General features: G+C 37.4%; 1 protein-coding gene across 1 annotated transcript in view; it reads left to right on the forward strand.

The window, feature by feature from the left end:
- NFX1 (nuclear transcription factor, X-box binding 1) overlaps positions 1 to 10936 on the forward strand; it is a 59220-nt gene that overhangs the window by 13741 nt on the left and 34543 nt on the right. Inside the window, exons 4-5 of the mRNA XM_010001552.1 lie at positions 1807 to 1884; positions 4115 to 4220. Coding sequence (XP_009999854.1) covers positions 1807 to 1884; positions 4115 to 4220 — 184 coding nt within the window. The remainder of the gene's footprint in view (positions 1 to 1806; positions 1885 to 4114; positions 4221 to 10936) is intronic.

A 10936-nucleotide genomic window follows, 5' to 3' on the forward strand; every position in this document is an offset into this window, starting at 1 on the left:
TTCCTGCTGTACCTTTGGAAACATAGCCTTTTAGCATTCACTCTTTAATCCAGCAGATGTGTTTGGAACCTTTCTTATGTAATCACCTATGACTCATCTAGGCAAGTATATAAAGAGCTCTTCCTACTCAAATTTCTTTTAAGCCCCTTAATCCTTTAGGATTCTGGAAACTGAGGAGGCCATTCACTGTGCCTTTGTGACAACAGATGTGCTATAGGAAGGGTGTAATACCGCAGATGAAGATTTTTATGACTGAAAATGCTGCAAATAGGGATGCTTGCAATGTGAAATCATATGAAAAAAATTCTGGTAAATAATTACAAGCAAGGAATCTTTTTAGCCCAGAAGGAGGGAGATAGCAGTAAATACTAAAACAATCCTTAGAACATGGGAATGAAGTATATTGATTTTGTTTGGACAACTCTCCTTTTGGTGTCTCATAGTGGAATTCTGTCTACTTTGTTCTTGTAGGTTTTAACACCTCTCTGAGATGCTTCTTTCTGAGATGCTTCAATCTGTAGCAGACAGAAATCTTGGTCAGGGAATGCACATTGGCCTTGAGTATGAATATGAGTGTATTCCTTGTGCCACTGTCCTACAGCTGCTCAGTCCATAATTGTACAGCTCTCTGCAGCAGTTTTGGTGGCACAGTGATAGGAGGCAGGATAAGGAGGGCTGTGAATACACACCAAGTATTGAAAAGAACAGATGTGATTTAGGTTTGCATTTCAAGAGTGTCAAGGCCGTCTGTAATCTGGATCATTTCCAGTTTTGAAAATCATTACCCTTGTGCCTTGTGATGGTTAACATAAGGAGTCTCCAATCCACCTGCTACCAAACATAGGTGTGCCTGCAGTGCAGTTGTCACACATAGGGTTTTTCTGGTTGTATTCATAATGTGAAATTCATAAATCTCAGTCAGATTTCTTAATTGCTAAGAACAGTTCTAGGATGAGAGCTTCAGTAATTTACCAGCACTGAATTGATTGGTTAAGAAAAACAGTAAGAGCTAATCAGTTTATAGTTTTGTTTCTGTGTGTATATATATGTATATAAAGATTCTCACTGTTCTCCTTACCCTCATTTCAATAGTGCTCTCACACTGTTGGTCTTCATAGCCAGAAATATACTGAATTTGGGAAATATGTTCATGAGTGTTGCTTTCTTTACAGTGAAGTTATTTCTTTACTGCCCTTCTGAAATACAGAAGCAAGAAAGCTACTTTTTAACAAAATACCAGCTTGAAGAATAATGTCCAAGTCAATAGCTAGGTATTGTCACCTTTAAATTAATTAAAATAGATTTTTCAGGTTTATGTAGCCCTAATTTGTTCTGGACATGAAGCAATACTAAATAGGTCTGCAGAACATCTAAACTCATAACATGAGAGGATAACAAAAAGGAAAATACAGATGGTGCTTAACGCTGTAGAAAATTATATTTTTCTCACCAATTTCCAACACTTTATCTCTTTTTCTCCCATCTTTAAAAATGGTGAAGACTGTCTATGTTCTAGTAGAATATATTATAACAGGGTATATGATAATAGAAAATGTGCAATTTAAAAATTTGTTCTTCACTGTATATAAAGTTGGAGTCTGGTCAAATGAAGTATTGCTGCTCTGTTTATCTTCTTTTGGTATAAAATGCATTTTTATTAAGCTGTTTTCTAGCCATCTTTAAGTAAATGAAAAAACTTTGGTTGCAGCTGCGGTAAGAAAAAAGGTGAAAATACTTACGCAGGGTTTGCAGATTACCTCCTTTACTTACTTTAATAATTTTTATCTTTAATTTTTTTATTAACAGATGGTAATAGTGGTTGGAGATGTCCAGCGTGTCAGAATGCTTCTACACAAATTCCTAAAATTTACACTTGTTTCTGTGGTGAGTTTCTTGCTTGCTTTTGAAAAGAAAAACAATTTTCTCATTTAAATTATTTTTTAAAATTTAAATTCCCATATTGCTGCTTGTTTGCCTACACCCCTGAAATTTAACCTTTAAAAAAGTAAAAAACCTTCATTGATGCTGGAAGGTAGCTGCGCAGAGAATCACACATATGTTGCTTAAAACATTTAAAACATTGAATACTAAATCATAAGTAATACATATTTTCATATAATGATGTAAAAATAGTGATTTTTAAAAAAGAATAATGATGGAATTGGGCTGCTATCCTACAAGCTTTCCTTCTGCAGAAGGTCTGAAATAACTTGCATGTGTTACATATTTCTTTGTGGCAAGATACACCAAAATTATACAAAATTTGAGCACACAACAATCTACACTTTTAAACTGATATAGCAGTTTTCTCATTTATGTTGTACAGGTTAAACAGGAAACAGTATTCAGACTTTTCAGACCTTTATGTGGATACAGGTTTAATAAAAGAAGTAAATGAAGCAAGTACAACATTGAATAAGCTGCAAGTATATGGCAAAATGGAGAGATTAATTATGTTACTTAATTGCATATGTGCATGCAAATCTAGTTTGTTATTTATACTTTTTTAATTTGTGTTGATTTCACATAGCTTTCCCTTCCTTAAGTCAGAGTCACAGGAAAATTTTGCTTCACTTTCTACAAAGCAGAATACTCTGGAATTGAGACATTAAGTGAACTTGCCCTAAAGAAACGCAGGTTTATGCTGCAATAGGTAACAATTTTATATAAAATCCTCTTTATCTAAATGTCTCGGTCAGTTAAGAGCAGTGCAGCGCAGGTAAGATAGTATTTGTATGACAATGTGTGAAATTTTGCAAGTATAGGGATAATAATTCAGTGAGAATTAATGTTTTTATTCCAAATGAAAATTACACTTCTAAGACAGGCTGTCCATCTGTTAAATAGGAAAAAACTCTGCCGAGGCTTAAAGGCTGTTTCATCGTTTTGGGAGATCTACAGTAGGAACTTCATGTTGTTGGCAGGGTTATTATTAGCAGAGCACCATATTGGAACAGAACACTTGAATTTTCTGTAGATAATTTTACATTAATGATACTGCATTTGGATGTCATCAGGTGCTTATATGAAGCTGCCCTCTATTTGATGCAAACCACTATACGTTGAGTGTGGTTAAGTGCAGTGGTTTTCACCATTCCATGAAGAAACTCATAGCTTATTCTTCCTCTGGGTCTTCTAATTTTCAGGATTTTCCTGGGTATGCAACTAGTTTAATTGAAACCCAGGTGAATAAATGCCATCTGTGGTGTTTATTCGTATTTTCCTAACTTGCTATTTTTAGAATATAGTAAGGTGTATTAAAGACTTAAAATGATACAACCATGTCACCAAAAGTACATTTTCTTGGTCTTCTTAATTGTTGCAACTCAAATTTGTAACATTGGCTCAGTTGCTTCATTATTAATTTAATCCCTTTCTTGCAGCCACCCAAGTTAAGTCTACATGTGGTAACAGTGGCAATTACCTTTAACCCTGATTATAGTCTCATATGCTTAAAGCCATGAGATTTGCTAACAGTATATCAGATTCATTAAAATGTGCTTTCAGTTCTTATCTGAAATACAGAATGCTTGAAGCTAATGTACTTGATTTATCACCTCTCATTCAAGACTTTCTGCTACACTCATCAAAATGTCAACCTTTAATGTTTCGATTTATGTAGAGTCTTCTTTATAGAGAATGACTTCTGTAATTTGCCCAGTCCATTAATTCTACTCCTATTCCCTATCACCATACCAGATGCATTTATTTTCTGGAAATTATATATTTTTATTTTTTTTTTCCTTCTGCACTGAGGCAACAAGGGAGTTTCATCCTTTAATTTTCTTATCTGCTATGCAGCCTGGCCAACTAAAGGGGGCTTTTAATTTTCTTGTGTTTTATCTGTTTAATTTAATGTAAAATATCAGGTACCTAGCTAAGTACTTGCTGAGAGCATAGAAGGAAAGAATCTTCTGGAGCTTGATATTTCAGTCACCCTGAGTATGTATCAGCACTGAAAGCTGAGAAAAATATAAAACATTTTGTGTCATTTTGTTTTTCAGAGGATTTCTGCCAGTATTGAAAATACAGCTTTTTCTTTTTGGTGTGACGTTTTTCCCAAATTCAGTATTGAATAGGCAATAAATATGTTTTTGTCTTTCACATGGTTTAGGTAAGGTGCACAATCCTGAATGGAATAGAAATGAAATCCCACATAGCTGTGGGGAGCTTTGTGGAAAGAAGAGACAGTGTTTGGACTGTCCACATCTTTGTAATATGTAAGTAAATGCTTATCGTATGAACATTAAAATGATCTAGGTAAGATTAATGAAGACTCTGTTTTCATATTTTCTGACTATAGGATACACTTAGAGGTGTATTTGGTTTATAACTCAATTGAAGCATAGAAGGAGTGAAGACTATTTCTGTTTGTATGTCTAAAGTGAATTCATATGAGAGAATGAACATGAGGTTAGCAGCATTTCCATCATATTTTACAAACTGAACCAGCTGCCTGACTTCATTTCAAGAACTTTCATTGAAGTAGAGAAGTAATAGTGAATAGAAGTAATTTTAAATGTGTATCCAGTGGTCCACCAGGCCTTGTAGGTGCTGATTTTCCTTGGAATTTGTAGTCCCTGGTAAGTCTGATCTGCATCAAAATCTAGTAGTAAACTGGTACCTTTTAAAGGCTCAATTTTATACAAATTTATGTTGTAGAAAATTTAGTAGTGTTATCATTTAGATCGTTCCACACAAGTAAAACATGCTGAGATCATCCTGTCCTGGACGTAAAGAAAGAGCAAGGGTGCAAATCAAGATAATAATTGTTTTTGGCACTCTGACTTGTAATAGTGATCTGGAGTGGAATGCAGTTTCAGCAGGCCCCTGGCCATGATGGCAACATATTCACCTTTGAGTATACTCTTGAGGAAGAACTCTGCTCAGATACAGACCATGATCTGGACTACTAGATCAGTTGAGGTTGTCCACTGGGGAGAAGCTAATAAGATAGACTGCAAAAGTTGTATTTAGATTATAAAGCTCCGTATCTCTAAATCCACCACTTCCTGAAACACAAAGATGGAACCAGGTTTCTACTTGCTTTTTGATACAGTAGATGGAGTTGATACAGATGACCCTAAGCTCTGTGGTTCAGTCAACAAATTGGAGGGAAAGGATGCCATCCAGAAGGACCCTGACAAGCTTGAGAGATGGGGACCCATGCAAACTGCATTAAGTTCAACAAAACCAAGTGCAAGGGCCTGCAGCAGTACTAAAGGGTTGCAGCAATACTAAACACAATTACAGGCTGGGCAGAGAATGGATTGAGAACAGCTTGAGGAGAAGGACTTGGAGATGCTGGTTGATGACAAGCTCAGCATGAGCCAGCAATGTGCACCTGCAGCCCAGAAAGCCAACTGTGTCCTGGACTGCATCAAAAGAAGCGTGGCATCAAAAGAAGAGGGAGGTGATTCTCCTCTACTCACTGCTCTCTTGAGACCCCACCCAGTTTAGTACTGGATCCAGCTCTGGTGCCACCTTTTTGTAAAGTTGCTCCTCATGTTTAGATGGAACTTCCTATGTTCAAGTTTGTGCCTGTTACCTCTTTTCTGGTCACTGGGAATCACTGTTAAAGGACTGGCCCCATCCTCCAGACACCTCCCCTTCCGAGTATTTGTAAGCATTGGTAAGATCCCCCATCAGTCTTCTCCAGACTACAAAGGCCCAAGTCCCTCAGCCTTTCCTCATAAGAGCAGCAGTTCCCTGTCCTTTTTGAGCCAGGGAGCCGAGAACTGGACAGAGTATTCCAGATTGTGGCCTCACCAGGGCAGAGTAGAGGGGCAGGATAACTTCTCTTGACCTGCTTACTACGCTTCTCTTGATGTACCTCAGGATGCCGTTTGCCTTCATGGCCACAAGGGCACATTGGTGGCTCAGGGTCAGTCAGCCTGTTGAACATGACAAGACCCAGTACTGACCCCTAGAAAACACCACTTGTTACGGACCTCAGGCTAAACTCTGTGTTGCTAATCACAACCCTCTGAGCTCTTTCTTTCGGACAGTTTTCAGTTCACCGCACTGTTCATTCATCTAACCCACACTTCCTAAGCTTGCCTATGAGGATGCCAGAAGACCTGATGAAGTCAAGGTAGACCACATCCACTGCCATGCCCTCATCTGTCCATCTAGTCATGCCATTGTAGAATGCTATCACATTAGTCAAACGTGACTTCCCCTTGGTGAGTCCATGTTGACTACTTCTGATAACCTTTTCCTCCACGTTCTTTTGAGATAATGCCCATAAAAAGCTGTTCCATCACCTTTCTGGGGATGGAGGCGAGGCTGACTGGCCTGTAGTTTCCTGGGTCCTCTGTCTTGCCCTTTTTGAAGACTGAAGTGACATTGATTTTTCTCCGGTCCTGAGGTACCTCGCCTGTTCTCCAGGACCTTTCACAGATGATGACTTCTGCCAGTTCCCTCAGCACTCGTGGGTGTATCCCATCAGGACCCAGGGACTTGCATATATCCAGTTTACTTAGCTGATATCTAATCTGATCCTCCTCAGCCAAGGGAAGGTCTTCTCTGGTACTTCCAAAGTCTGGGACTCCTGAACTGTAAAGACTGAAGCAAGGAAGGCATTCAGTAACTCCATTCTGGTTCTGCATCCTCTGTCATCATGATGTATTTTCCCTAGTCTTCCTTTTGCCTCCGATATACTTGAAGAAGCTCTTCCTTTTGTCCTTGACATCCCTTATCAGGTTTAATTCCAAGGAGGCCTTGGCTTTTCTCATTTCATCCCTGCATACTCTGACAGTATTCTTCTAATCTTCCCAAATGGTCAATCATAATGGAACATGAAGTAACAAGTTGGATTCAAGTGGATTAAGTTACTTGAGAATCTTGTTTCCTTTTAAAACCAAGTAAGCATCAGACTCTGGCTGAGGAGACAGAATTGTTTTAAAAGCTGTGGGAAAAGATTTTAATCCTTTTCATTAAATACTTTGTAAAGTGATTAATTGTATCAAGAAAACATTGAAAATACAGAAATTTTTCCACCACAGTGTTCCCTGAGTAGGACATGAGACTTTCAGTTAAATCAGAAGGTAGTAAATTCAGAATGCATCAAATGCCTTCTGCTAGGTAGGCACATCCTTGCAAGAAATTGATTCAAATAAATAAGATTCAAAAGAGAGCAAATCCTGATATCGGTACTAAGAATGTCTAGAGCTCTCAGCATCACATAGATGCTTTTGGAAAGGAGAGCAAATCTGGTTAAGAAGGATTACGATGACAGCCAGGGTCAGACTGTCATCCTAATCAGTGTGTTGTATGTATGGGGGTCTAATTGGTCATAGTTTTCTACTTTGCAGTGTTAGACCATGATTTTTGTCTCTAAGCACTGTCTAAAATGATATGTATACATCCTACATATTTTCTGGTTGAGTCAGAGCTAGGTTTCCTTAGGTTTTGTGACCCTGGTGGTTATGGCTTTCAAATTATTTGGCATCTCTTTAACACTTCTTAGGAATTCCTATAATTGGTATTCAGATTTTAAAAATGAGCTTACAGAGATACAGCAATTCTTCAGGCTATTGTTGCCTGTAAGCAGATTGCTTCTATGTGTTGAACCTATTTATATCACCAGCGCAAATGGTTTTATACTGAAATAGTATTTTGGTTACTAAATTGTATTTTGGGTTTTGGGGTTTTATTTCTCGCCCCCAAACCTTGTGTATGGATTTTTTTTAGTGGTTGATCAGTTTCTAACTATAGTTCCTCAACCTGCCTTTTTTTTAAAAAAAAAATAAAAGTAGATGTGTTAATCCCCTTTTTGTGGTATAGAGCGTAGTTGAATGCTTATGTTAAGTGTGGAGCTAGTTTACACTGTTTTAATAATAAATATTTAATATTTGCTCAGATTTCTTGAAATATCTTAGTAACTGTTTATATAAACAGCTCTCCTTGCAGAGCTGAGGAACAGGCAAGCAGCTATTTGAAAGTGGATTGATTTGCAAGCCTTTTGCTAGTGTGAGCTGTGGCATGCATAGCTTTTCATAAAGCTCTTCACAAAGCTCTTCACATTTTTAGTTTAAATATGCTGAAATTTGTTCTGTTCTGTTAGGTTCCACATCAAAGAAACATCTAGCTTAACCTTTAAGAAAGTGTTCATTATAATAAACTTCATTACAAACTTAAACTTCTTTTAAGACTGTGACGTTCTCTCTGCCAACTGGAACTATGCAAGGCCTTGAGAGCATTTGTAAAAGGACCGACAAAGGCAGTAAATGAAATTTTCTCTCTACTAGTTTAAATTTTAGTGTTTGATCTTCATAGATCTTTGCTTCTGTCATCTTTTGCACAGCAGTTACTGAAAGATCCTTTGGGGTTGTCTTAGCGTATCCAGTATTTTCACTGTCAGGCAAATGGAATTTTTCCTATGTCTAGATGTGTCTGTCATCGCAGCCTTTCTTGTAAAGCAGTTCTCTAGAGTAGCAGCAGTAAATTGTGAAATAAATCCTCCATGCTAATGATAGGTAATGGAGTTTCAGTAAAAAGAAGACTTGATATTCACTGAACAGAAGTTAATACTGAGGCCTTCAGCCTGTCTCTTTGAGTTTAATATTTAACATTAAATCATTTAACCTAACTTTTTGCTTAGTCCTTTAAAACTGATGAAAACTCTTAAGGTATCACCCATCTTCTTAATCTAAGGAGAATTTTCTGCACGTTTTCTGCATGTCTGCATGCTTAATGAAATTTGAATTTCTATCTTAACTGTTGTTATATTGATCATAGAATTGTAGAATAGAATAATAGAATTGTTTTATTTGGGAAAGACCTTTAAGATCATCGAATCCAGACATTAACCTAGCACACTGCCAAGTCCATGTCCCTAAGCGATACATCTACACATATTTTAAATGCCTCCAGGGATGGTGATTCCACCACTTCCCTGGGCAGCCTGTTCCAAAGCCTGACAACCCTTTTGGTGAAGAAATTCTTCGTAATACCCAATCTAAATATCCCTTGGCACAACCCGAGCCCATTTCCTGTTGTCCTATCACTTGTTACTTGGGAGAAAAGACCAACCCCCACCTTACTACAACCTCCTTTCAGGTAGTTGTAGAGAGCAATAAGGTCTCCTCTTAATCTCCTTTTCTCTTGGCTAAACAGCCCCAGTTCCCTCAGCTGCCCTTTGTAAGACTTGTTCTCTAGACCGAGTGGTCAGGTAAATCCTGGAGCTGTAGATATGCTGAGGCTTCTGCATAAATCAAATCATACCAGAGGTTTTTTGCTAAAAAGATAGCATACAAACACATGTATCTAGAGGGGGTGCATTAAGAATAATTTTTTGAAGTTTGGTTTCAAAGGGTTGGGTTTTCCATTACTAGAATTTTTCTGTTCATATTAGCAACATGACACAAGCTTGCTTAAAACTGTCTTGGAAACAGACACTAAAAGTTAGAGATGTCTGGAAATCAGTTGTATTATTTTCTTCTAACAGGAATCTTGCCGTAATAGGTGTATTATAGCTATTATAGGTATTTACAACTTGAAAATATCTATGATCAATATAAATTGCTGTTATGTTGTATAGTATCATAAGAAAGTGTGTCAAGATTTGGGTCATGGAAGCAACGTTAACATTGCTTGAAAGTGATGAGGAAGATAATATACCAGATAGAAAGCTTAACATGACAAGATTTCTGAGGTTGATATGTCATCTCCCTTTTCTCAGTTTCAACCTAGATCATTTCAAGCTTATATGTACTTTTAATCTGATTCTTAGGTTTATAAGCTGGCAACCAACTTTCAGAATTCTACAAGGCTCTGTGAGAATTGAAGCTAAGACAGTGAAATATGTTGTGCTGTCCTTTTAAGAGAGTTTTCATTGTAGAATGCAGAAGTTAATTCTCATTGTCTGAAGTTCCACAATACCGTTTTAATTAATTTAATGTTTTTGCTTTCTTCCTGTTTCCCTCTGTATCATGTTTTCCCTGCTCCATCCAGATTTGCTGTTCCTTTCTTCATGCCTGCTGTGGTGCTTACTTAACTCTTCATTATGCCACAAAACTGACCTATCCAAGAGGGAGGGTGGTGGTTTCCTTGATTGTTGTTTTTTGGTTTTGTGTTTTGTGGCCTTTTTTTGCTTTGAACTGGTTTATCTTGTAATGGCTTGGCTTTACTGTTAGAACTAGCATAAGTTTAGTGATAGATTAGGCTTTGTTGTCAACTGGAAGTAGTAGAGGGAGAAGGGAGCCAGACTACTGCTGCCATGACTCAGTTATATTGCATATGACTATAGTAACTGATGTACTAATTAGTACTAACCTAGAGACTGTACTTGAGGAATTTACTCATTACCATGTAATTGGGTAGACTGTGTTTATGGGTTTTTTGGTAGGTGATTTTGTTGGGGTTTTTTTCTTCTGCCTAGGGCATCAGTCCTGGCTGGTAATAATTGCTACATGTGAGAGTTGCTGTATTTGCAAAGGAAAGGAACTGGGAGCTGGCTAAGGAAGAGTGCAGACAATTTAGTTAAGTATAATTTCACACAGCTGGGTTTTTCTGCCCAGCAGTGGTCTTCTATACAAATACCTACCATCCTAGTGATTCTTAGTAGGAGGTGAGATCCGATAATCAAGTGAAGGATGTGTATTGACTACACTCAGGAAATTAGACTTGATGGTAAGAAAGAAAACTGACAGACTTCCTGCATCTTTCACACATTAACTTAGAGGAAGAGGAGCAATGACTCTTACTGGTGGTGCTAGAAATTCTAAGTTCAAAGATAAATCCACCTCAAAAGAAGAAATTAATAAGAAAATTGTTGTCTCTGATATATTAAATATCACTGAAGAGAGAAATGTATTAATAGTTTGGACATTTGATGTTTGCTTTGAGCATTATTGGTGAGTTGATGCATGTCTGCTGGTGAAAAGCAAAATATGAAATGTGTTAGCAGCAATGTTACTGTTGATTTGACAGC

Source organism: Chaetura pelagica, unplaced genomic scaffold (assembly GCF_000747805.2).
Source record: "Chaetura pelagica isolate M959 unplaced genomic scaffold, ChaPel_1.0 scaffold7, whole genome shotgun sequence".
NCBI classification, from domain to species: Eukaryota; Metazoa; Chordata; class Aves; order Apodiformes; family Apodidae; genus Chaetura; species Chaetura pelagica.